At 37.1% G+C, this 27412-nt stretch overlaps 2 protein-coding genes and 1 pseudogene across 4 annotated transcripts; 2 read left to right on the top strand and 1 right to left on the bottom strand.

Moving 5' to 3' along the window:
- The first annotated feature begins 6428 nt into the window (after positions 1 to 6428).
- smtlb (somatolactin beta) lies at positions 6429 to 7738 on the top strand. The gene is made up of 5 exons (XM_016541920.1): positions 6429 to 6444; positions 6708 to 6892; positions 7032 to 7144; positions 7246 to 7426; positions 7541 to 7738. Exons 1-5 carry the CDS (start codon positions 6429 to 6431, stop codon positions 7736 to 7738), a joined length of 693 nt encoding a protein of 230 aa, XP_016397406.1.
- Positions 7739 to 12222: 4484 nt separating this feature from the next.
- LOC107730960 (ATP-sensitive inward rectifier potassium channel 1-like) lies at positions 12223 to 23216 on the bottom strand. Of its 3 annotated transcripts, XM_016541919.1 has the most exons (7): positions 23038 to 23216; positions 20993 to 21143; positions 20553 to 20557; positions 19849 to 19989; positions 19624 to 19737; positions 19152 to 19262; positions 18284 to 18601 (listed from the first exon to the last, which is right to left on the bottom strand). In XM_016541919.1, the coding sequence occupies exons 1-5, from the start codon at positions 23203 to 23205 to the stop codon at positions 19717 to 19719; spliced, it is 486 nt and encodes a 161-aa protein (XP_016397405.1). In that variant the 5' UTR covers positions 23206 to 23216; the 3' UTR covers positions 18284 to 18601; positions 19152 to 19262; positions 19624 to 19716. The 3 variants fall into 3 exon arrangements, with proteins under 3 accessions (XP_016397403.1, XP_016397404.1, XP_016397405.1); XM_016541918.1 differs by lacking the exons at positions 18284 to 18601; positions 19152 to 19262; positions 19624 to 19737; positions 19849 to 19989; positions 20553 to 20557 and adding an exon at positions 13413 to 13689; XM_016541917.1 differs by lacking the exons at positions 18284 to 18601; positions 19152 to 19262; positions 19624 to 19737; ... (1 more) ...; positions 20553 to 20557; positions 23038 to 23216 and adding an exon at positions 12223 to 13689 and having other exon boundaries at positions 20993 to 21069.
- A 160-nt stretch (positions 23217 to 23376) lies between these two features.
- Positions 23377 to 27013, top strand: LOC107730959 (cryptochrome-2-like; annotated as a pseudogene).
- The last annotated feature ends 399 nt before the right edge of the window (positions 27014 to 27412 follow it).

The raw sequence follows: 27412 nt of genomic DNA, 5'->3' as shown, positions 1-27412 counted from the left end.
GCAAGAAAAAAGCCACAGATGATCAGTCACGAACGAATAAAGAGAAACAACGTTACACAAGCGCGTTCTAAACAGTTCGCCCAGTGTAGAGAAACCGACCGTCATACCCATCTTTAATGCTATAATTTCATAGACAGCAGGGGGAAAATCCATATCCCATCATAAACGTGTGCATGTGCGCTCGTGATGATGTTTGCCGTGTGCTGTTGTTCTCTTTGTGCAGAAGCGTATTAAAGAGCCTAATGAGGTATAACCATTGCTCTTTTTTATATTAAGACTATTATTCAAACACAGCCTATTAACTTGATGAATTGCGATAATTAATGGATATTTCTCTATGTGGCTTTTGTGCTGTCAGGTGTGCGGTGAATATTTAACTGTTTGCTTCACATGTTCTTTCGAGCGCTTGGCTCCTGGAGGGCCGACGAGAGCAGAATTTACAGCTGTTTATTTCCATTCTCATAAGCGGCACTATGCATCCATACTCGCGCTCATGATTTAATTATGAATCACACATTTGAATGAATAAAGTTCACTATTAGTCAGCTGGCTGCAGACCAGCAGGGTTCCGTTAGCGAGAAGCCATGCGATTTTCAGAGAGAATGGAGTCTCACAGGAAACCTGGGCACTCGACTACAGAAGCCTTTGGTCTCCTCAGGCGATGACCTCCGTGCCGCTGCAAAAACAATGAAGCCGCCTTCCAGCGGTGCCTTCGGACAGCAGAGAGCATATTTGTTCTGTTTGTTATATGCCTGACAACAACGAGATGGCAATCATTTCTGGCGCCGTATGCTCTCTTAAGGGTTTGGGGAACGCGGTCTCGGTTGGGAACAGTGTGATGTGGGCATTAGTTGAGAATGAAATGACTAGATCATGTCAGAACCGCGGCTTCAAGCTGTTTGCCAGCGAGTCCTTTATCTGACAGTGCCGCCGAGCAAATACTGATCAGAGAAAGATAGCTCATAAGTATGGCAGAGCTATAAAATCTCCCAACTCAGTAAAAGAGAACCGGGCCGGGGGGCGTGAGATTACTCTTTCGAGATGACCAATTATTTCGAGAGGTGCTCGTCGAGTTTTCCGCAGGCCTTTTGGGGGCTTTCTCATGAGATGTGAACATTATCCTCTCAAATTGCTCCGTCGTCATTATCTGCCCCAGGCTTTCATTCACCTGAGTATTATTTGGAAACCGCATGAATGCGGCCCGAATGAGAGTGGCGAGGGGAAATTAACCTGTGAGAGGGAAGCAGATTATCACCATTCATGCTTCTAAAATATCTGAATCACAATCCGAAGGGAAGCAAGACTCTCCCATTGGCTTTATGAATACAGTCTAATGCACACAAAGCCAGTAGCCATGTAAACCTACATTCGTGTTGTTCTGATACCCAACACCAATCAAAAAACCCTTTTTCTTTACTCCGCCGGGCCTCAGAGGTCTCGCACAAACCACAAATGAGTCTGATTTGATTTGACAAACAAATGAACTCCTATCAATGGCAAATAGATCCAGCGTGTGTCTGTGAGATGTACTGAAAGTAATGAATTTGTAAAGCTCATTCCCTTCCCTCAATTAAAAGTGAGCAAGAGCAGACGAGAGTACAACAGGTAATCACACATTTCCATTCGCACTTTCATTTTCCTCCGTTTCATTCTTCATTAAACTGCAGTTGATTTGTTTTCCTTTTTTCCACGTCTGATTGATAGAGTGTATCATTTCACAATCTGTCTTTGTTATCATGACATCTCTCCTCTGCACAAATGAACCAGAGCCTCTCGGTGCTGAACCTGATGAATAGAGTCCATCTGTCAGAGCCTCCCAGACCTTTACTGACACCTAGTGGAGGAGATTCTGGTCAGAACCGTGGCAAGAGTTTTATTTCTTCTTTATTGGTTTGTTTTATTTGTTGTGCTGCTTGCAAAGGAGAGCTGTGCTATAACTTTTCTAAGTAATCAGAAAATGTATTTGCCTTGTAAATGCTAAAGCAATACTGAAAAAGTCTCATAGACTTACAACAAAGGATCTGAACTACATCCAGAGAACAGAATATCATGGAGACAACCACATAAATAATAGCAATATCATAGCAACCACATAAATAAATAGGTTTATATTACTTCATATTTTGCATTACATAAATACCTTTTTTCTTTGGCCACTTGATGAGATTAGAGTAGACAGACATATGTGTTACGGGGCTGACGAGACGTGAGACGTGCGGATCCAATTGCAAGCTATTTATTAGGAGAAGACAGAGACGTGGTCATAAAACAGGCATGGGTCAGATAATGGCAGACAGGTATATGGCGGGCAAGACACAAGAAGAAACCTAAGGCTAGCGGAGGTGAACGATCGGCAAACAGAATCAAAGGGGCGAGACTAGAGGGATAAGTCCAGGTACAAGGCAAGGTCCAGGCAGGGGCAAACAGAATCAAAATAGGGCAAGACGAGAGGAGGAATCCGAGAGACACAGGCGAAGATCAAGAAACGAGAACACAGACAAGGCAAGACTAAGGTGAGGCTAAGACAAACTAAACGGGCTCTGTAATGTAGCTATCGCTAGGGGAGTGATAATCGCTAAACAATACTCGGCAGTGGAATGGGATCAGAGTGAGAGTTAAATAGGGGATGTGTGAGTGATAACAGCTGTGTGCAATCAGTGCTGTGTGCAATCAACTGTGTGTGTGTCATCAGTGCAGTGGATGATGGGATATGTAGTCCGGGGTGATATGCAACAGTGTGTAGTGCGAGAGTCAATGAAATGGGAAGGGTGACCTCTGATGGCTAGCAGACGGAAGTTCATGGACCGGATACGTGACAATATTACTTGCACTGCAAGCGTTACTTTAGGAAAAAAAAAAGTGTCTGCCAAATGCATTCATATAAATGTAAACTCAGAATGCAGAGGCTTAGGACCCACCTTAAGCCTTTACTAAGGCAAAACTGGAGAAAAAAAGCTAAAACTAGAAAACCACAAACTAAATCACCACACATTACAGCTGAGAATAGGCAGACCAAAAAACCTCATAAGCAACAGGAGAGCTATATACACACAAAAAAGTTAACAAAACTAACAAGACACACATGAGACCAATCAAGAAGTAAACAGGAAATCCACAACTGTAAATGAGACATCACACTTAATAAAGATGGCAGAAGACTCCCAAAACCCTTAAGCAGAGACTTGTTTTTGATCAGTCTGATGATCAATGTTACCAAAAATGTTTACATGCATTGTAAAAAGTGCATTACATCACTTGCTCAACAATGGATCCTCTGCAGTGAATGAGAATCTGCTGTCAGAATGAGATTTTAAACAGCTGATAAAAACATCAAAATAACGAAAAGTTGCATTGTTTGTAATAAAAAAATCCTCTATTCTTTTATGAGTCATTTAAGGGTACACCTACTTTAAATGGCATAAAAACAGTGTAGAGGCTCTTCTGGACACAAACCCTGAGGCCCAATTGGTCACCAGCTGTTAAATGCTTTTACTAAATTCTGTATTAAATTTTGGGCATGTAAGCAGTGTTTTTATTGATGCATTGTTTATCATCACACAATGGGACTAATTTTGGGCAATTCTCAGAAAGTAGGCCTCCAATAATCATGTTCAACCATGTGCTGTATTTCACACCATTCAAGCAACATTAATAGTGGTTATCTTCAGCTGCTTTTGATGGTGGACATCCCTTAGATATACTCAAAAAGACATAAGTAATATCTAGAGGCCAGAATATTAAGAGACTACATGCATAAACAAGCTTATCAGACCTACTGAATCATTTCTCCCATTAGCAAACACCCTCCCAACCAACACCCGAAGAATTTAAATGTGAGAAAACTCGTTTTACTTTCTTCTTCGACGAGTTTTTTTGACACCGAGAAGCTGAGGTTACAGGCTGAGATGAAAAGCTATGTTTCTGTTAAACGTGTGGTGATTTGCATTTATGGTGATAAAAACTTGATTTTAAGACTAGCACAATTACAGATGATGTCTGTGATACCACTAAAATCTCAGACGAGTGGGTGAAATCAGTTTTTATCAGATTTGATCATGTGCTCGCCTTAAAAATGCATACATTTGTTGTTAAAATGTTGAAAAAAGTCTGCAGTATATAATTAGTCACTAGTACACATTAAAGCATTTGTTATGCGTTTCTGAAATTCTTGTTGCAAACTGATGGGAATATGTGATTGAATGTTACATTCCTCTAGTAAGTTCATCTCATCTCAAGTTCCTGAAAAACTCTTGTTGAAACTTCTGCCAACGTTGTGCCCTTGAGGTTCTGACCTGCAATGCAATTAGTCTCCTTAAAGTTGATTTGTGTGAAATGCATTTGCTAAACAGTAGGTAATGAGTGATTAACACAGCCCCCTGCCACCTCATCAAACCCCTGCCAAGCCCAAAGCGCCGTGTGCTGTGTCATGACTGCTATGTGGCTGACAGAATGAGATGATATTCCCATGTGCAGTGTTGGGGAAAGTTACTTTTAAAAGTAATGTATTACAATATTGCGTTACTCCATGAAAAAGTAACTAATTACGTTACTTAGTTACTTTTTGTGGAAAGTAATGCGTTACGTTACTTTTGCGTTACTTTTTAAATATTTTCTTGTAAATTAAAAAGTAATGTGTTACTTTACTAGTTACTTGAAAAAAGTAATCTGATTACGTAACTCGCGTTACTTGTAATGCGTTACCCACAACACTGCCCATGTGTCATGACGTACAAAGCAAAAATCTTTTCCAAGCAGTCATTTTCACAATGCATTGGTTGATAAATGTAAATCAATTCAAAAATGTTATTTTTCCACCAAATTAATCGTGGTCATCTTCAGCTGCTTTTGATGGTGGACATCCCATAGATATACTGAAAAAGACATAAGTAATATCTAGAGGCCAGAATATTAAGAGACTACTTGCTAGGAGTAACCACTTAGCAACCACCCAGAACACCCTAGCAACCCACTAACAGAACACACTAGCATTAATTACTGTGGCATTTCTGTATGGGCAAACAACTCTAATATTTCAGGCATTTTACTCACCAAATCAGGTTTTAGTTTTTTATACTAGCTGGATTTGAGAAATGTTTGTTGGTTCACTTTTCAGTGGGGAAAGTTTTGTCCTTACGTCAAAAAGATGTAAAGATGATACACCTTTGGCACGAGAAACGTCATTAGTCTGACATCTGATCCGCGGACATGCTCATGAAAATGGAAAACTATGAATAATAAAATGAGTGAGTCTCCTCAGAGTGTAAGACAAGGTGTGCTGTTCTTACGGAAATTTTTTTTGATCAATATCACTGCTCTTTATGCTATTAATCAATTTATTTCACATTTAATATAAAACTCATTATGCACTTTTGATAATCAAAACAAGTCATAAAGTTAATGCAGAGAAAAAAATACAATAATGACCAGCTGACTGTACATTATTCTGTTTATGTACATGAAATATTGATTTAAACTGACATATTTTATACATTTGTATTTTTTATATTTTGTACTTTGCGTTAGATACTTATAGTTTATATTATTCAATACATTTTAGACTAATAAACAATCAGCCAAGCAATAAGACGAACACTGCACCAATATTACAGTAATATTAATCCTGAACTCCTCTGATTTTCGGTGCAGTCGACAACTGAGACGCAAATAGCGCCAATTTATTTTGTTTGAAACGAGAGCCGGCTCCAGTTAACAACGGAAAAAAGCGGACTGATACATTGCGTTGCCATGGACGACGAGAATATCAGTTCCGCGACAGACGAATCAGAATCAGGTATTCAAGAGATATTAAAACAAGACATGTCTCAAATATTATACGATATTTTTAATCACCCTCAGAAGGAGCCCCTTAAGTGGCATTTGCAGAAAATATTTTGTGTGCATGCATGAGAAACATTTCCTCGAGGTTATGCTGACGTTGCAGGCTCCAAGATGCGGTTGCAAATATAATTTTAGGGGCTTTTGGAATTTTTATTTTTTCAAATTTTGCACTTTGATATTCATATTTCAATTTAGTCTTGCCTTAGTTTTTTAAAAAGTACAAATGTTTTACAGTTTCTCAATTAATATGATGTGGGGGAAAACAGCATGTGTAATAATTAAACAAGTATTACAAAAAAAAAAAAGTTTAAAAAAGTTTTAAATGAAATACGGCATGTCATGCAGCAGGATATTACACAATTATTAGATGAGAACTGAAAGAGAAACACTCTGAGATGTCTTTTTAGTTGAGGTGATGCATAAAAACAAAGTGACACATGTGGTCACAAATATCGACTTACCATCACTTACGTTCAAGTTCTTTTCTTATTTGGTTAATTCATAAATCCAGTAGAGTATATAAGGTATGAATAACTGTGACAGAACCACAGTCAGAGAGTCCAACAAGACTTTTCTTTTGTTGTACAATAATGAAGAAAAATACAGGTACGGGGTCTTACATCTGGCTGAATGGGGGGGGGATTATGTAGCTCACAGTAATTTGTTCAAAAGACTAATTTATTGATGGCTAACTGAACCATATCTTGCTAAGAGAATGAAAAGCTTATATATATAGTTTCAATAAGGAATAATTATACAGCATGCATATATATGCAGGTTGAAAAATGTTCAGGCTATAAAATCATTGTGAACATTATTGAATGTATCTGCTAACGAATATCTCCTTTTGTCCCCTGACTGTCCTGAAGTTCTACAGGTTTGTGTGGCGTTTGTGCTCTGCTCAAGGCAGGCCGTGATTGGATCTCCTGTTGACTGTCCAGACCAAGAAACTGCAGGAACTTCCTGTACCATCTCACTGGAGAAGCTCCTGGAACGAGCCGTTCAACATGCAGAGCTTATTCACCGCATCTCAGAGGAGTCCAAGTTGCTGTTTGTGAGTAACAGAGAAATGAACCGAAAGCTAAGCTTATTAAAGGTTCTTTTTGGATTTTGCAATGTACCAAGATTACAATCTCACTAAATACCCGATGAGAATAGGTAAACCGTACAGAATGCTTCCTAAATATTTTCAGGACGAGATGCTCATTTCATTCGGCGTTGTGAATCTGCATATTTCCGAAGGGACCATGTGTTCTCCTAAATCGGTGCCGGTTCCTATGTCTAAAACTGAAATCCAACAGATTTCCGTGAGTTCATTTAATGGCACCTGATGAAATTCACTGTAACAGAGTAACTTTCAGCTAGGAACTTCTAAGATAAACATGTCTTTTTTTGTTTTTCCCTCCGGGACAAATGGCTCCTTCACTCAGTCCTTATTCTGGTTCAGTTCTGGATTAATCCACTGGTAGATGTACAGGCGTCTCTTATGAATTATGAGAACGTCCCAAGTGCCCTGCTTAACAGGAGCAAATGGATGTCTACCAAAATAATAAGCCTGGAGCAGGGTATACTGGTTCTTATTAGACAGGTGAATATGAATTGTTGAAAATTATGAGATCAAGCTCTTAATCACTCTTTTTTTTTCTTCATCTGGAAAGTTCCAGTATGTTTAGAAATTAGTCTGTCTTTCTCTCTCTGTCAGATACTGGGTGAAGGTGGTTTGGTGTTGGAAAGTCCTGAAGACACATCCGATCGCTTTGTCTCTTCCGATGTGCTTGAGACTGTGAGAAGAGACTACAGTGTGATCTACTGCTTCAGGAAAGATGCGCACAAGATACAGACTTTCCTCAAACTGCTGAAATGCCGCCAGGTTGATAAGGAGAATTGCTCCTTTTTCTAACTTTAAAAACAAAAAGTCTTCTGCCATATTATTTTGAGTGTTTCAGTGTTATTCTGCCAAAGATGGCTTTGCATTTGCACAAATATTGAATTAAAAATAAAAAAAATTTTGCATGTTCACTTGGAGATTGAGCCTAAGCCTGTTTTTTTTTTTGCTTTTAATGTCAGATGGTTCACTGAAGGTTCGTAAAGTGTCCTTTTCTAAATTAAAAATTAAAAAATGCATATCGAGAGAAATATGAAATCAAAATCACACTTTGCATACGAAGAATGATGGTACCTGGAGTTGTCAAACTGTGTTTTTCTAATGTCTAAATGTGGTGAACAAAGTAAAAAAAATCATCTTGGAACTGATCATGGGAAATTACACTGAAATGCTGAAAGTCCACTTATGAGAACACTGAAGTTTGTGCCCAATTATCACTCAAGAAGAAGAAAATTAAATGTCTATCCTGAGCCCAGTCTTACACACTCTTTAAATCACAGACAATCCAAACTTCTCCACAGAAAAAGGGGGGAAATGTTTTAGCTGCCGTTTCGTTGACAGACCATATGGGGGCGCAAGAGAGTTGGAGTGTTGCATCAATTCTGAGGTTTGCTGGTTGAATAGCAGTTAGCCACTGCTATTGAAAGTATTTTATAAATTGTAGCGCAAAAAAAAAGGTAATGCTACTAGGCATATGGTGTTCTGAAAACTGATCCAACTCAGATGTGTTAAACACACAACATGTGCATGACTGGAAAAATCTAGGTTGAGGTTTATACATTTACATTTAGTCATTTAGCAGACGCTTTTATCCAAAGAGACTTACAAATGAGGACAATAGAAGCAGTCAAAACTAACAAAAGAGCAACAATATTATGTTTATACGCCACAACAATTGGAGGACAACTTTAGTTTTAGTTAATGCTGAAAATATGATTTAAAACAATATTTTATGTGATCATAAACAGCTAAAAATACCACACGTTTGCAACCCTGCACAATCACATGTCATTTTAGGGTTTAGGTTAACATGTCAAGCCTGACAAAAGGGCTTTTACACACTCGAAATAGTTAACTATGGGTCATTCTATCCTGGGTTATCTTGCTTCACGTTTCACGCTGCTCATAATTCACCCGGGGTTAACAATTAACCTAGCCTTGGATATTTATATGCTGACGTTTCACACTATACATTCCTAAACCCCAGGTTAAAGTTCTTATTTGCATATTGGCGGTGTCACTGTGATTGATAGGATGAACAGCGGCCGCAACCTGTTTACATAACGGCTCTAGCATTGCGTTTTTCCTGAATGGACTTGTTGGTGGACTATAAAGGATAGAATGGTTCCAAAGAATGGAAAGGCCCTCTTGTTCACTGCAGTTCACATGTTTTCCATCACCATTAGCTTAAACACCTCTAGCTTAAACATAATTTACACTGACAGATGACAGCCACAACCTGAAGAACAATATCACATCCCCCATCATACAGGATTTACACCACATGATTGCAACAATGCTTTTCTGGACCAGCAGCAACAATATCAAGACATTTCCCTGCGTAGTGCAACTCACTGGCATATGCAAGCACATACTGCCTCACCTCTACCAGTCCTATGAATCAGATTCTTCCATAATTCATACACAAATACACACCTGTTAATCATGGCCATAACCAGGGTTTGAAAATTAGTGAGGTCTGGGGTGGGGTTAAGAATTGTGCTATAATAACCCCTACAAATGATATACACTAAACACTTTAAAAGAGACAGACATGTAGATGTTTGTGAAAGATGTTTTCTCTGTTTTGGAGGGGTGAACATTGTTAAATGATACCATATTTATTGCATCAAAATTTGTCAATACTTTACTAGGTTAGGGGTGGATAATTTTATGTCGTTTATTATTCATACAACAATACAGTACATATTACTGTTATAGTTTTCGATAATAATCATTGCTATATTTATGATAACTTTGTAGTGCTCATATGAATGTTTTTAGCATGACTTTGTGAAAATTGAACTACAATAGGCTACTGAATGAACTAGCATAGAATTCTTCATGGCTAGTGTTTGCATATTTCATTTCAATCTGTAACCTATACTTGTTCTACAGATCTCTGCACAAGTCCGCAAGAGCTGGGTTTCATAACCCCGGGTAAAAGACGGTGCTGACTCTGCTTCTAAATGACAAGTGTAAAATGTTTCTCTACCTGGGATTAAAAGCAGGCTTTAGAACGACAATAACCCAGGGTTAAGCGCAGTGTGAAAAGCCATTGTTCTACCCATGTTTTTACCTGTTTGGATATAGTTATCCATGTTTTAACACAGCTATTATTATCTGATGGTAGGCCTGCATTATGCTATTTGTTTGCCATGTGCATATTATTTAAAGCATGAGTTTTTTATTAGACATAACTTAAAGGGGTCATATGATGCGATTTCAAGTTTTCCTTTCTCTTTGGAGTGTTACAAGCTGATTGTGCATAGATAAGATCCCTGAAGTTGCAAAGACAGAGCAGACTGCGCTTGTCGGAAGGAGGGACTTTGTAGAAAACGAAGCGTTTGAGAGAGGCGGGGCATAGAGGACCTACAATAATGTACAGTATTTGAAAAATAATGTGTTTTTTGAACATTAAAGCATGTCAACATATTCTGTTACACCAAATAATGATCTTTAAAAAAGCATCATATGACCCCTTTAAACTACTGCTAGGTTCTCTGGACAGATTTTCAGAATGCTGCAAGGCAGAAATATCAACCCCCTGAAAGCCCCAATTTCAAAGCAACTGCAAATTCATTGCCATTGCCGGGATAAAAGACTTCAACATTTAATTAAAGGAAGCTTTACTGTTTATGATGTTGAAATTACTCACCTATTAGTGAATAAAAATGTATGATATTCATGCAGAATCAAACCTTTCCAGACCCTCTAAAATGTTATGACCTTCTAAAAGCCGCTCAGTTCCGAGTGAATGAGTCTTTTATAGGTCAGTCCTTTTTAATCTGCACAGCAAAATGTTTACAAGGCAATTAGAAAAATCAAATAAATTCTCACATCGCATCTACTCTCGAAGTTGTGTGAAATTGCTTGTAATGTTTATGACATGAAGGACTCTCTCTGGTCCTGAATTATTTTAATGCTTTAATACATTAATAATATTATATTAATTATTTAGTAACATATGTTGGGGTAGGGGGAACTGGGTTCCACTTACTCCTCTTATGCTTCACCTTAATCTAATTTGGCCTGTGCTCTAATCCTCCGTTGAACACTCAGCAGGCGTTTCTTGTCAGTGTCTAGAATCAAAGAGCACTTAAAGACCTTGTTCTAATGGAGTTCCCCAAACTGTTCTCCAGCGATTCTGTTAGAAGTTAGATCTTTATGAAACCGAATGAAAAACGGTAAGATTACACAGATATGCAAATATTGGCTCCATTCCAAAGCCTTCTGAGCTGCATTGATGTCTACAATGGTAGCATTCTACAGAAATCTCATAAGTGATGATTTGGAAAGCTCTCTGGGGTTTTAAAGAGTTTTACACTGAAGTTATGGGTTAGTATGGGGGAAACAAAATAAAAAATATCCCATAGATTGGCTAAAAATATATAATTCAGAAAAAATCTATTTGTGGTTTTGTGCAGTTTAAAAGAAGGGGGGAAATCCAGAACTGATATTTTTGTCCTAGTCAATTGAATAAAATGGTGTTAAAAGAAGATTGTTGTGATTAAAATCAACTATTGACAAGATATAAAAAGCATGTGAAATCACACATCTGAAATTGTGCATGTCTACAGCATTCGTCTTCATTTTCCCCCTAGAACCGAACGGGTTACTATGGTAACTGGGGTTTGGTTTCACCCACAGGTGGGTGGAGCCTCTCTGTCAACTTTATAGCCAGCAAGTTTGTGCATCATGCAAATGGTACTCCATAGTTTTCCATCAAGTTAATGATGAATATATACATATTACCAGTCAGTAAGATTTTTTTTTTTTTATAATATTTTTAAGCAAGAATGCATTAAACTGATCAAAAGTGACAATAAAGACATTTATAACATTACAAGAAATTTCTATTTGAAATAAATGCTGTTGTTTTGAACTTTCTATTCATCAAAGTATCCTGATAAAATATGTATTACTGTTTGCACAAAAATATTGAACCGCACAACTGTTTTAACATTGATAATAATAAGAATCGTTTCTTGAGCAGTAAATCAGCATACTAGAATGATTTCTGAAGGATCATGTCATACTAAACTGAGGTAATGGCTGGAGTAATGGCTGCTGAAAATTCAACTTTTCCATCACAGGAATAAATCATATTTTTAAACATTGAAATAGAAACAGTAATTTTAAAATGTAATAATAACTGATTTTTTTTTTATCAAATAAATACAGCCTTGGTGAGCACAAGAAACTTCTTTCAGAAACATTAGAAATTTTAATAATATATTTTTGATATATATCATATATGTAAATCATTCAATTCTCCCACTTCATCCACTATCTTGGATGGATTTTTCCACTGAGAAGGTTGTCTTCTTTTCAATAGATATTACAATTTGATCAAAACAAGGTCAATTGTTTTCACAATTGCTACCTTTTGGAACAGGTTTTGTGTCAGAAGTACATACTGTATGATGCCTTAAGTCTGTCTACACAGGCAGCTCACTAGGTTTTGGAACACAGCCAATGTGTCTGTCAGGGAACATAACTATAGCGAGTCCCCCTCTTCCCCTCTCCACTTTTATGTGGCTTCTAACTTTCACAGTACAAAATGCCACCACAGTCGCTGCTGCAGCAAACTGTTTAATCACCCTTCTGTTACATCAACAGAGTCTTGAAGGTCAATAACATCAAATCCCAGATTATCAATGCCTTCACGTACATGTTGGTGGAGAATGAACTCCTTGTTATGTTCGTTGTGGAAACAGTAAGCGCAGTGCGGGGTCACCGCAGGCTCCGTTTTGGAAAAGTTGGACAGGTCGACACGGTATTTCCCACCTTTGGTGCGAGAGATGACTGGCAGGAAGCTGTAGCCCCACTTGATCTCCCGCGGAAGGTAGGAAGTTCGTACTTGGCAGGACAAGCTGGTGGATTCAGCCATCCCATCCAGGAAGACCACCAACTCAAAGTCCTGCTGCTGAAGAGTGTCTGCAGCCATTTCGGAAAACGGACTGGATTTGTCGATCACGTGGTACAGGGTAAGTGGACAAACAAAGAACAGGTTGTCCTTCCCAGCATCCACCAAAAAGTCAATATTCACCTGATCCAGTATGATGGTCTCCCCCTCTGGAGTGATGGTGGTCCGGAGAAGCTTTCCATAAATGTGGCTGCCAATAAGAAGAGTTTTTCGTAGGTTGGCCACTCGTATCTGGAGGCACAGATTCCCCTTCCAAAGACAAATGACTGCTGTTTCGCTGAAGGTTACGGTCTTTGCTCTTCTCTTCGGGAGAGAGATCTTTGCTAAAATGAGTCCACACATAAAGCAGTTTATGATGGCGCCCATGAGGGACTGGATGATCAACAGGGCGACTGTGCCCGGGCAGTGACCCGTGAGAGCCCGACCGCCATAGCCAATAGTCGTCTGGGTCTCTAAAGAGTACAAGAAGGCGGTCGTGAGACTGTTAATGTTCTCTATACACTTCATCCGCTGGGATTCAGCCGAGTTCTGTAGAACTTCGAAGTCTCCGTTATTTTTTGCAAGAGAATACCAGAGCAAACCAAAAATGAACCAGCTTCCCGTGAAGGCAGCGGCAAATAAAACAATTACAAAACACCAGTGAATCTCAACAAATGTAGTCCAGAAGTCCATAAGGAAAGCAAAATGGTTGTGATATTCAGTAGTCCCAAATTTAATGTTGCAGTGGCCATCCTTGGTAACAAAACGAGTTCTCTTAATTTTCCGCTCCACAAGGTGATTTTGAATCTGTTTCCGGGTAAACTGGAACATCTTTCAGCTAGTAGAAAAACACAACACTATAAATAATTTTAATGAATAATTTCATTTGTTATATATATATATATATAGAGAGAGAGAGAGAGAGAGAGAGAGCACACATCACAGAGAGAGAGAGACTCTCATTTTATATACACATTTATATATACACAAATACTACACACACGCATGCACATATTAAAATACACATGTATTTAGAATCTTTATTATCAATTTTAATAATAAACTAAATAATTGTAATAATTTAAACAATTGTTAATAGACAGTTGATAATATTATATTAAATTTATATACATATATATTTTTAAATACATATTTAGATACTAATATACAAACTAAATCATTTTTAATAGTTGAAACTATTTATAGGGCCCTCTAACTGATATATACAAACATATAAAAGACAATTAAATATTATAATATTTTAAGCTAAAAACACATTTTTTAAAAATGGTCTCCTCTTAATAATTCATAATACAGCAATAATAATTTGATGCCTTACAAATTAGAAGTAAAGCTCAGAAAATTAATTTTTCTTCTGTAAGAAAAGCACATTAAAATTCATAAGTTGCTTACAAACCCAAACCTCTGTAGGCAATAATAGATAAATACTGCATTTACTGCAGCTCATAATCCACTCAAACACAACAAACCACACCAGTAAAGCACCGATTGCTTTCTTTGTCACCCATAAATGTGAAAGTATTTGCCTCATACCTGCAAACTGAAAACGTCCCAGCAAACAAAGTGCTTTTTGAAGTTCAGGCCATGAAGTTCTCTTTCTGAGCATAGAACCATCGGGGTGCTGCTAAAATCCTCAATGAAATGTCCTAATCCCAGGCACATGCTACAGTTTACACACCATAAAGCAAAGACAGCTTAGAAAATGGTTCCAAAACTAACCTCATCAGCTGTAGTGTTCGCTCACCAATCAACTACTGCAAACCACATGAAAGCTAATTAAAGAGACACCATTATAGCATACGGGATGGGTTTGCATGGGGGGGGGGGGGTTGGGCTTTACTTCAGCTGTGGAGCTCCTCGCTGCTTGTACTCATGGGAATGCAAAGGCTTTGCAAAGAACAACACAAAGAAATAGTTGAATCACATTTCCCATTAAAATAAACTGATGTGAATGGTTTGAGATCTGGATAATAAATTTACAGTGAAGGGCAAAGGTTAACTCCTAACTTTTGTGAAAATGTCCACCTCTTAAGTTTACATCTTTATGCTTTTGTCAAGTGAATCATAGGATTCGAAAGTTTAAGACTTTAGTTCAAGTTCTAAATGTAAACAAAAGCCACACTGCAGGGAATTTACAGAAGAAAGCTGAGAAATGGAAAACACACAGGATGTTCTTTGCCTACTTAGCGTTAATCTGAACAAATTAAATTAAACTCAAGTTTACTCAAACAAATTTAATTACAAGCAAAAATTAATAGGCACATAATTCAAAATACCACAGTCAAACACACTACTACTCTAATACTCTACTCAGGTAGAGACGCTACTAACACGCTACACATATACCACTTATCACACGTAGCGCGCATTATAAGCAAAAACCGGCCGGTTCCGATTTATGGCCGGTCAACCGGTGCATCCCTACACGTAGCCACATTAACTTCCTCTGTAACACTGCAGTAAGATAAACCTCAGATTGGCAAACGGTGTCAAACCACACTCATATCACGTAAATCATTTCAGAGAAAGAAACAAAGAAGTGTCATATTTAAACCCTGTAGCTCAAGCATAGCACTGGCAACACCAATGTCATGGGTTTGATTCCAACATGAGCTTTTTGAATATATCCAAATGTTGGAGACCAAAATGGAAATCTAATTTAAAACCAGAAAAAAAGTTTCAGGAATCTGAAAATGTCAGTTTCTTAGCATTCAACATGTAAACATTGCACAAAATGTCAGATTTCCATTGCATCCATTTCATTTGTGATAAAGAATGATAATAATATAATTAATATATTTTAAAAAATGAATATATTTTAAAAACCACAAAATTAATATAACAAATTCCAAAAGACACATTTTCACTAATAATTTTAAACTTTCACACACTGTAAAATTTAGTTTTAAACTTTTATACACTGTTCAATAGAAAAACTAAAAAATGGCATGTGAAAACATCTACTAGCTGCTGAAAACCTGCTAAAAAAATTTCACCAGACCACTGGCTGGTGGCCAGAAAAGTTCCCAACTTGGTAACAGTCAAGCTCCATCACATTTAACTTCAACGTAATGCATAAATATAACATACGTTCTCATTACACTCCCATTACATTATGTTCCCATTTAATGTGCCCAGTGAGTCCATACTTTTTTGTTTAAAAAAAAAATAAAATAAAATAAAAAGTACAAAACGCATTGTTCTGAACTGGAGAGCAGAGCACAGTGATATATGGAGATGGAGTGGCTCTATTTGACAGCAGCACTTGTGTGGCATAATTATGTAATTGTTCTGGAGAGCCTCTGTAAGGCCATTTAAAATCTCTTAAGGACTTTTACATTCTTCTCTGGAATTTTCTGTCTAAATATTCAATCCTGCTGCCAAACATATCACAGCAGATAAGTAATAAGACCTGGTAATTACTTGGAATTAATGAACATGTAACAAGGAACTGAAGCCACATGAGTGGGAGCACATGAGTGATTTAGTTATAGTGACAACACTGAAATTAGCAGTGGCCATGCAACAAAACCCTTAAGGAAAGAAAGCAATTAGTTATAATTGTACCAGTGCCATTGCTAAGGCCCTTCTCAAAGGGATTTATGGCATGCTTCAAGTGCATTAGAGGAAAAACACAAAGATGACAGAGTCTCTAACTTATAAATCATCTCCATATGAATCAAGTAGGTCGATCTGAATGTGAAGCTTAAAAGATATAGTTAACCCAAAACTAAAAATGTACTCAACCCTCAGGCCATCCAAGATGTGATGCGAAAAGCTGTATGTTTGTAAGAAACAAATCCATCAAGGCGTTTTAACTTTAAATTGTTGCTTCTGGACAGAATACGAGTCCATAATCCATAATAACACTTCCTCCAGTGAAAAAGTCCATCCCTTGTTTAGAACCATTTTCTCTTGTAAACGGTGTTTGATCTGTGAATATTTTTCTCCTGATTCAGACGAGACAACTTTTTCCACAAGAGAAAGCCATAGGATAGAAGACTCGTATTTTAGCCAGAACCAACGCCTTCTGTGGAACACAAAAAAATTAACAGATATAAAACTAATGGCCATTGAGGTCCAAATAGACCAAAAACACAGTCCATTCAATTTGAGTGCTATATTCAAAGTCATCTAAATCCGCACAATATATTTTTGTAAGAAAACAGGCCAAAATACAGATTAGGACTATTAGGACTCATGACAATTTTCATTTACAGGTGAACTGTCCTTTTAAAGAGTATTGCTTGAGCCGATATCCCAACAGAAATAATTCTATCGTGTTTTGTGATTTCCTGTGAATAGAGGGCATTGTAAGACTGTGATTGTATAATGTAAAGTAGTGAAATCTTCTTTAAAAACTCCACATAAACAAGCAGCACATAAACCAACTTTGAACAGTCAATCTTTTTTCTTCAGGGGGTTTTGGGCTTTTTCTTTCTCTCTAGCCCTGGATTTACAATGAGCTCTAAACCAAAGAACTATGTTTGTTAGAGGGGTCATATGATGCTGCTAAAAAGAACATTATTTTGTGTACACTCTTAAAAATAAAGGTGAAATCATTCTAATATGCTGATTTATTATTAGAATTATCAACAGTTGTGCAGCCAAATATTTAAAAGTTACGCCTTCTTTCTTTGCGTGAAGATGTGGGAAGAGTTACATAACACCGCCCAAATAGTGAGGTAGATATGTGGGGGCGTGTTAGAACGAGCCGTTTTAGGAGGGCGTGGCTGACTCTTAACTTTTATAAAGAATATCTCTTTGGATTTGAGACTTTAGTCTTTGCAACTTTACAGATCTTCTTTATGCACCAAGAGCTTGTAACACTCCAAAGAGAAAGGAAAAATTGAAATCGCATCATATGACCCCTTTAAGAAAATTTTATACACCTCACTGCAGCTGAACTTTCTGGAAAGCAAAAACTGTACCAGTTGTGTTGCACTCATATTTTACTCTTCATGCGTCTTGGACTAATATTAAACCACTAGGTTTTGTTCATTTCTTCAGAAGAATTAAAAACAGTGCAGGAGCTTCATTGCAGCCTGCTGCTCTGTCAGTCACAGCCAAATCTCTTCAAAGGATCCCTAAAACCTCAAAGAAAAAGGCCTGGGGCCCCACTGGCTCAAATTCTGCTTTAAAATGAATTTCCATGTCGCACCACAGACAGGTGCACAGCCTGATGAAACAATTGGGGTTTTGGGTGATGAATTTGAGATGCGTCCACATGATCAACCACAGCATGAAAAACAGACATTTCACAACCGAACAATTTAAAAACAATCAGTACTTTAATAAAAATGCAGGTGATGACAAAATCGAACCGGTTTTAGACAAAGGTCAAAACAAGACCTTATTACATTGAGTGTATACTGTAATAATAAATCGTTTCAAAACTGGTTAGCAGTGTACAGGTACTTAACATTTATAAAATAAAAAAAAGGTTCCCAAAAATCAGGTCTCTAGAGTTTCCCAGCCTCTTTAAACCTGAGGAGCAAACCATCATCGGCCCGCAGCGGGAACGCCAGGCTGCGGTTGCGATAGTAACTGGAATCTGCCTGCAAGTTCTGAATGACATCAGAAAGCAAGTGGGCTCTTTCCACTCTACAACCTGGAGCGTCGAACTCAAGAGAGGTGAAATGGACGTGGAGGTGATAGTATGACGGCTGATAGTGGAGATACATGCGCAGTTTCCTCGGAGGGATGCCGTACTGCCGCTGAATGGTGTCCTGTGGATATAGACAAAACTTGAATTTGAATTTTATGTATGCAGCCATGCTACAGCTCACAAATGCACTTGGACAAACCCCGTGTTGTGATTTTCATAGTGTTGGTATTTTGTTTTAGGGCTTTTGGGTTGAGATTGCAACATGTTGCAGGCTGGAATCGAACCGGTGTTTTCCACAGGATCACTACAGCTCAAAATATCTAGAGCACATGTGGTAACCACTGCACCAAGTGTTTTTAAAAAGCAAGCAGACAGTGGACAAGCAGACAAAGAGTGGTTTACATGTTCAGATCAACAGTGACATCTAGTGGACAACAGAACCACAAGAAACTCATTTGTACACTAAAAAAAAGGATGTAGAAACAATTCTCACTCAGAAACTGCTAGGAACAATTAACACAATTAATTTAAAAGAAACAGCATATAAAACATTGAATCACCTTTGAAGAAGAAAGACTGAAATAGTATTTTCTTGTAAAATGCATTGCATTAATCTGTTTTAATTACAACTTTGAAAAATCATTTTGATTTTCATATGATCCATAACTCACCTCCCCTTTACTGCAAATGTTTGTGAGTAACGGCAGGTGCTCTGATGTAAGATCCCTTAAACTTTTAACATCCCTCCGGTGGACGATAGCAATTAAATACAGGTCTTGTAGCTGGAGAGGAAAGGAAACATTCATTGTTTTTCACTGGCCTTTTATTCACCCTTAAAGGTCCCCTGAAATGCTTAGAAACAGGCAGCGTTACTCTGTGTTGAGTCATTTTAACTGAAACAGGAAGACAGGGCGGGACATATCAAGCAGCCCCGCCCCTTTTTAAAATAGCCAATAGCGTTTGTTTATCACAGCTTGGGCTAGAGCCGCTGAGCTCCGTAAAGTAGGGATGGGCGATACCACTTATTTTGTTTTACGATACGATACCCTTAAGACTAACATATTGATACTAACACCCAAAAAACTTTAATTTTGATTTCATGGGGACTTTAAATATTATGACACTGATTCACCTCAGATTTACCTGCTTTTGATCCCACTTGAAATCGGGCAACAAAACAAAACCAGTATCGGGATCTGGATCCTCGAAAACAATCCGATCAGCCTCGGCTTTCTTCTACAATATGTTGTGCACCCACTGAAACCAAAATGAAAGATGGGCAGTGCACTTATGTACTTCATATGAGAAGGATACACATGGAACAGGAACAATACTGACATGAAGGGTCAGAGGTCAGTGAAGCCTCACCTGCACACTGAAGCTCTGGCTGCTGATGTATGGTAGGGTGAGGTTACGATAATCCTCTTCTGATTCTTCAACCAGAAAAACCTCCTGATGCAAATACTTCTTAACATGCTTCTCTGTCGCAGGGCACACCACTGTCGTTTTGTCACGTAACTGTTTCTGTTATGAACAGTTTCATGGTCTTAATCTTCAAATGTATGTTTGGTTTAATGCATGATGGTGTGGATTTTGTACGTTTCATCTGACGGTGTTGAATAAGCTTTGGAATTCAATAACTAAATAGCAAACTTTTCTTGGAGAAACTTGCCGTAAAGGTAATGACAGCAGTATTGGGGACAGTGATTCTTTATTTCCAAAAATGAGAAATTGTGCATAAATACAAAATGAATTAAATATGTGATTTAAATGCATAGGAAAAAGTACCAAATATATTTTTGCAATTTTAACACTTTTTAAAAAATATATAGGAGAGGTTTCTGGCAAATTAAAAATGTCACTCTTAAAAATTATAAATTATATTTATTTAATTATATTATATATATATATATATATATATATATATATATATATCAAATGGCAAATGGAAATCAAATAATATTTCATATAAATGTTGTTTTATTTGTATATTACTGTATATTAAGCAGCAACTGTTTTCAACATTTCAATACTGAAAATGTTCATTGAGCAGCAAATTAGCATATTAGAATGATTTCTGAAGGATCATGTGACACTGAAGACTGGAGTAATGATTGCTGAAAATTCAGCTTTGCATCACAGGAATAAATAATATTATAAAATATTTTAAAATACAAAGCAGTTATTTTAAATTGTAGTAATATTTCATAATATTATTATTTTTACTGTATTTTTAATCAAATAAATGCAGCTTTGGTGAGCTTAAGAGACTTCTTTCAAAAACATTTAAAAAATCGTATCGACCCCAAACTTTTGAACAGTAGTGTATATATAACAAATTGTACAGTGATGGTATCATAAGGTAATACCATGCAGTATCAGGATACTAAATGCGTACCATATTAAACCATATAAAGCATGGTAGTACAAGCAAAGTACTTGCTGTACATGTTAACAAACATGATACAGACGGAGGCTGGTGAAAACACGTTGTCTTGTGTTGTGATCCTACCGTTCAGGTGTGCAGGTGCCTGCAGCTGGTATGTGCTGTACACGTCATTCTTCATCTCCAGTTTGAGTTGACTGCTCTTCAGTAACTCAGACAGCGTGTCCTGTCTGATGGGAGTTTTCTCCAGGATCACAACAGCATCTTGATCTTTCACCTAGGAAACAGAACATAACTCAGCGACTGCAGGTTACTGTAAAATGTATACCTTTAAACTGACTAGTATATTTTTTTATGTTAATAGTACTACCTTTTAATTACTAGTAGGTAATCTTACTAGCATTAATAAAAGTAAAATAAATATATAACACTTTACAATAAGGTTCCGTTTGGTAATTTTTGTTAACTTCATTAGTTAACATGAACAAGCAATGAAATATCTTTCTAAAGCATTTATTAAATGTTAATTAGTTTATTTCAACATTTATGAATACATTCTTAAAATCAAAAGTAGTATCTTTTAATATTATTTAATGGACCTGAGCTAACATGAACTAACAATGAATAGTTGTATTTTTATTAACTGATGTTATCAAAGATAAAAGTATTGTTCATTCTTATGTAATGTTTGTTAATGCATTTACTAACATTAAATGGTAGGACCTTACTTTAAAGTGTTGACATAACATTTTTAACTATAGCAGTCATTCTGACAAATTGCATATTAAAAGTTTTCAAATAAAAGCTATAAAACATCAAAATGTTACGACTATAAGCCATTGGCTTAGCGTCTTTAACAAAAGACAAATAGTATTTAACAAATAAGTACTAGAAAATTTTGAATGGATACTAGTAACTTAGACATAACTACTATTACCCAATACTTGCTAGTAAAACTGTAATAGTTTACACAGTAACAACTGGAATACATAGTAGTTGTAAGTGAACGGTTTCAAATATTTCGGCCACAGTTTGTTACCAGTAATATTGCTACAGTAACTGCCACTACTGGATTAGTAGTAACACAGAAATAAGTACTAAAATATAATGAATAAGTACTAGTCACACTGCTGTCTGAGTAAGAGCTTATTAATTTAAATGCCAGTATCTAATGAATTGTAAGCGGAATATATAGTAGTCACTATTGGTTTACTTACTAGAAACAAAACGTTATGGTAGTTAGTAATTTAACCCCTTAACTGTCACCGTCCCACCTGTGGGACGTTTGGCGCTCTTTTTTGTTGTTGTCTTTTTTCTCTATCAAATCTTTTAGTAATCATCATAAATCATATATCATTTGAAAGCTTAGAAGCCCAAGATTCATCCTGTGAAAACCATTTCGAAATCAGATATTGCTTTACCATGGAAATGGTACTTTAAAATCTTTTGGCAGTCTCCTCCCCCTTAGTGGGCAGTGTCAAGTGTCATATTACAAAATGAATTACGGTCTTTTAGAATCAAAACTTTTTATAATCTTGACAAAAATTCATATGACATATCATTGGAAAGGTCTGAGTCTCAGGATTCCATATTTGGTGGTTATTTTGAGATAGAAGTAATATTGATAGAGCAATCTAGACATTTGTGACAGAAAAATGCATTAAAAAAATTCAATGGAGTTTGGATGGCATCCGGTGGCTGTTTGTGGTATAACGCCCTAAATAAAATCTCACAGGAACCTCAATTTTTTTTCATATCAACTTCAAATTTGGAACATAACTTATTTAGCCATAAGGCTATAATTTTATACCAATTTTAGAGTAAAACGTGATATGTAAAATATTTATTATATATAAAATAAAATAAAATGAATATAGTGCATTTTCTTTACAGTAAATTTAAACTACTATAACTTTTTGATACTTACATTTTTTGAGAAAATTCCACTTTTGCGATAATTTGCTGATTTTCTTCTTTAAAAAGAGACCAACCATATGTCTGTATTCTAAAGTGTTCATAAATTACAACAATTTAAGTTTGGATAGTGCACCTGCATGCCTATTTTAAAAAATGGGGAGTGACAGTTAAAGGGTTAAAGTAAATTAAATGTTAGTGATTTCCGATGGTAGCTGATTTCCAAGAGTGATTTCTTCTCTCTCCTGCACACGCACCTTCCCGTGAATGAAGATGTTCTTCTCCCGCGCACAGTCGCGCAGAATTCGGGTGATTTCGAAGTCCGAGACCGGGCTGTCGGATGATAGCTCTCCCGCGTCTCCGCAATCATCCTCCGCATCAGTTTTCAGCCTTTTTGCAGCTCTCTCGTTCTCGCTTTCCGCCATGATTCAGCCCGCTGAACAGCAACCAATCAGAATTCACCAAACAAAACACACGGGAAAAAAAGAAACCCCTGCGCATGTCTTGCCGACTGCATCCTGGTTGGTTATCTTGGACGTGACGTAGCATATAAACAGTCTCTGATTGGCTGAACTTTTGAGACACGTGCTGCTGAACGGCACATCTTTTGTAACGTTAGGGAAATTGTTACAAAACGCAAGACAGACCTCACGTATTCAGAAAACTCGTAAGTACTGATAATTATTTCCTTGATTAAAATAGCTATAGAGTATTTAGTGTTTAGTTATAGTGCACTACTCTATTAGAATGTGTGTATTTGATTGCAGAGAATTGATTGCAAAGCTGTGAATCCGATTGATTGCACAACAACAACAATCAACAAAATGAGGCACATTAGACTCAAGTTCATTTTAATGTATAAAAGTAAATTTTAATTCCTAATAAGCTATTATTCTTATGTTGCAATGCAGAATATTCAATTTATGAATTACCATTAATACTAACTATATTAATGTACAGTTGAAAACTGGAATCGCCTTTTAAGTGAATTATTTTTACAATAAATTGAAAAACAAGTGTGATGATTTTGAAGTGAAAATTATAGAAACGAATGTGAGAAATGATGGATACTAATTTGAGATAGATATGTTTTTTTTTATTCAAAGTTAAGTTTAAACTGTTTAATTTAAAACTTTAATTTAATTAAATTAAAAAATTTAAAGCAAAAAAAGTACAAAATTATTGATATTATTAGTGTGAAAATGGTTTCTATTTAAGTCAGTTTTGGCACCAACATACAAAACCACTGCCAGCGAAAACACATTTGTGTAGTTGGACTTTGTGTAAAAGTACTAATATTTCCCTTTTATCTGTCTACCCATGTGGAGGTGTGCACATCCCAAAAGTGACCATGAGCCATAACTCCATTCACTGGTTCCGCAAGGGGCTGCGTTTGCATGACAATCCCGCTCTGCTCGCTGCCCTGGAAGACTGTAGACACATCTACCCCCTGTTCCTGCTGGACCCCTGGTACCCCAACAACACTCGCATCGCCAATAATCGATGGAGATTTCTGATAGAAGCTCTCAGAGACCTGGACTCCAGTCCGAAGAAACTCAACTCCAGGTAAGGATGGAAAAAAAGGTTGAGGTTTGGGTCAACTGTAGACAGATACTGTATTTTTCCCCCTCATGCAACATGTTTTATGTAATTTTTTTTTCTTCTTGTGCCTCTAGGCTGTTCTCCAACAACACTTGCATAGGCATTAATCGATGGAGATTTCTGATAGAAGCTCTCAGAGACCTGGACTCCAGTCTGAAGAAGCTCAACTCCAGGTAGGGATGGGAACTGAAGATCAGGTGGAGGTTTGAGCTGAGGGTACATGGAGTCAAATGTGGACAGATGTGTTTTTCTTCATTCAACATGTTTTATGTCATTTTTTGTTTCTTGTACCTCTAGGCTGTTTGTTGTCAGTGGGCCGCCCACAGAGGTCCTTCCAAAGCTCTTTGAGAAATGGAAGATCACCCGGTTGACTTTCGAGGTTGATACAGAGCCGTACAGTCAGAGTAGAGACAAGGAGGTCATGAAGTTGGCTAAGGAATATGGTGTGGAGGTTATTCCAAAGATTTCTCACACTCTCTACAACATTGATAGGTAATGTGCTATAATTTGTAAATCAAATTGTATATTTACACAGAAAATACTCACCTGGATTTTCAAACAGGATTATTGACAAGAACAACTGCAAGCCTCCCATGACTTACGTTCGCTTCCAGAGTGTGGTGAAGGCCATCGGTCCTCCAAAAAAACCTGTTCCTGCTCCAACCAAAGAGGACCTGAAAGGTATCTTTTTGGACATCATGCTAAATGAGAAGAGACTGTTGCTGGGTTTTCTCTCTTTATATATATATATAAAGTTTTCTACTTGCATTAAAACAGTCCAATAAAATGTTTATATATTAAATTTTTATGTTCATTTTATTTAATTTAAGAGTGCCAACAAAGGATAAACTAATGTTATAAATAAATGATAAAAATATATTTTAAATATAAATGTATAAATATATATTAAATATAATAAGTGTATTAATGTAGTGTGTACATAAATGACAGATATTATTAAGAATAATCATATAAAAAAATATGGTAGCAAGAACATTTTCAAAGTGAAAATTAATGAGATTTTAATAGAATAGGCTGCATACTTAAATACATATAAATTTTATTATAAATAAATAATACATTTTAATTGTGGTGATCATAATACATCATGAAATGCATTACTATGGATGCAATATATATACTTCCAATACATGCTGTATATTTTATATAGACATTTTTTATATAGACCATTTCTGCATCAAATGTTTAAGCACAAGTAGCTTAAATCAAGCAAATATTAATTTAGAAAAATCTATAACAATATAATCGTTATTCTTTACCAGAAAAGATTGATTTTGTCTTTTTGCAGGCGTGGGTGTGCAAGTTTGAAAAACCACAAACGTCCCCCAACTCCTTGAGCCCCAGCACCACCGTCCTGAGCCCGTATGTCCGATTCGGCTGCTTGTCTGCACGCACCTTCTGGTGGAGGCTCACAGATGTGTATAGAGGGGTACGTCAGATGTCTTACGCATTACTTGAGCCACAGTTCAAGATCCTGGTGTGGCTGAAAGTGTGGTGTCTCTTGCAGAAGAAGCACTCTGAACCTCCAGTTTCCTTGCATGGCCAGTTGTTGTGGAGAGAGTTCTTCTACACGACTGCCGTCGGGATCCCAAACTTCAACAGAATGGAGGGCAACCCTCACTGTGTGCAAGTGGACTGGGACAACAATCCCGAGCACCTGGCTGCGTGGAGGGAGGTAAAGTAAGTTTGTTTTTAATTTTTTTGAATGTATTAAAATTGCAAAAAATACAGAAGACGTGCATGTGTGAATTCAGGCTCGGACCGGATTCCCGTTCATTGACGCCATCATGACACAATTACGTCAAGAGGGCTGGATCCATCATCTGGCTCGGCATGCGGTCGCCTGTTTCCTGACCCGAGGAGACTTGTGGATAAGCTGGGAGGAGGGCCAAAAGGTTTGTGTTTCGCCCATTTACCTGCTATGTTACAGACAGATCAGAGATATACTCCTTGACCAGCTGTGTTTCTGCTCACGGTCATCTGAAGGTGTTTGAGAAGCTGCTGCTGGATGCTGATTGGTCGCTAAATGCAGGAAACTGGCAGTGGCTCTCAGCCAGCGCATTCTTCCATCAGTACTTCAGGGTTTACTCTCCTATCGCCTTTGGAAAGAAAACCGACAAATATGGGGATTACATTAAGTTAGTTTGTTTTTAAATTCTGTTCCAGTATAAAAGTGAAACAAGTGATCTGTGAAACAAGTACTTACTGCTGATGCTGCTTGTCTTGCAGGAAATACCTTCCAGTGCTGAGGAAATTCCCTGCCGAGTACATCTATGAACCCTGGAAAGCTCCTCTGAGCATTCAGGAGAGAGCAGGGTGCATTGTGGGAAAAGATTACCCTCGTCCTATTGTGGAGCATGAGGTTGTCCATAAAAAGAATATTCAGAGAATGAAAGCAGCATATGCAAAGCGCTCTCCAGAGGACAACACCATCACTAAAGGTAATTATTTAGACCTAAAAATATTCATATTTATATATACAAATGAAAAATTATATATTATCTTCTGCTGAACTGAGTTTTTTTACTTTTTCTTTGTCCAGGTGTAAAACGCAAAGCCACATCTATCCTGGATATGTTTGAGAAGAAATCGAAGAGATAAAGTTGGTCTCTCTCCTAAATATTTTTATACTGTGTTTTTTTATACTTCTCTATAACTTTGATACATGCGTGTTTAAGATACAGTATAATTTTGAATTAGTGGTTAGCTGAGATTGTTTAGCTATCATTTTTTGCAGTAAAGTAACCTGTTCATTTTAAAGGGGTCATATGACGTTGCTAAAAAAAAAAACATTATTTTGTGTATTTAGTGTAATGAAATGTGTTTATGTGGTTTAAGGTTCAAAAAACACATTATTTTCCACATACTGTACAGTATTGTTTCTCCTCTATGCTCCACCTTTCTGAAATGCGTAGATTTTTACAAAGCTCATCGGTCTGAAAAGCGAGGTGTGCTCTGATTGGCCAGCTATCCAGAGCGTTGTGATTGGCCGAATACCTCAAGCGTGAG

This window comes from Sinocyclocheilus rhinocerous, unplaced genomic scaffold (genome assembly GCF_001515625.1).
Source record: "Sinocyclocheilus rhinocerous isolate Xijiao unplaced genomic scaffold, SAMN03320098_v1.1 scaffold1330, whole genome shotgun sequence".
Taxonomy (NCBI): domain Eukaryota; kingdom Metazoa; phylum Chordata; class Actinopteri; order Cypriniformes; family Cyprinidae; genus Sinocyclocheilus; species Sinocyclocheilus rhinocerous.
This window is presented reverse-complemented; position numbering and strand designations above follow the sequence as displayed.

Excerpts from the sequence above, each read along its gene's own strand:
- LOC107730960 (XM_016541917.1), bottom strand. The coding sequence starts at position 13,682 with ATGTTCCAGTTTACCCGGAAACAGATTCAAAATCACCTTGTGGAGCGG.
- smtlb (XM_016541920.1), top strand. Across the intron at positions 6,893-7,031 it reads AGGAGTCCAAGTTGCTGTTT|GACGAGATGCTCATTTCATT; the intron begins GTGAGTAACAGA and ends AAATATTTTCAG. Across the intron at positions 7,427-7,540 it reads TACTGGTTCTTATTAGACAG|ATACTGGGTGAAGGTGGTTT; the intron begins GTGAATATGAAT and ends TCTCTCTGTCAG.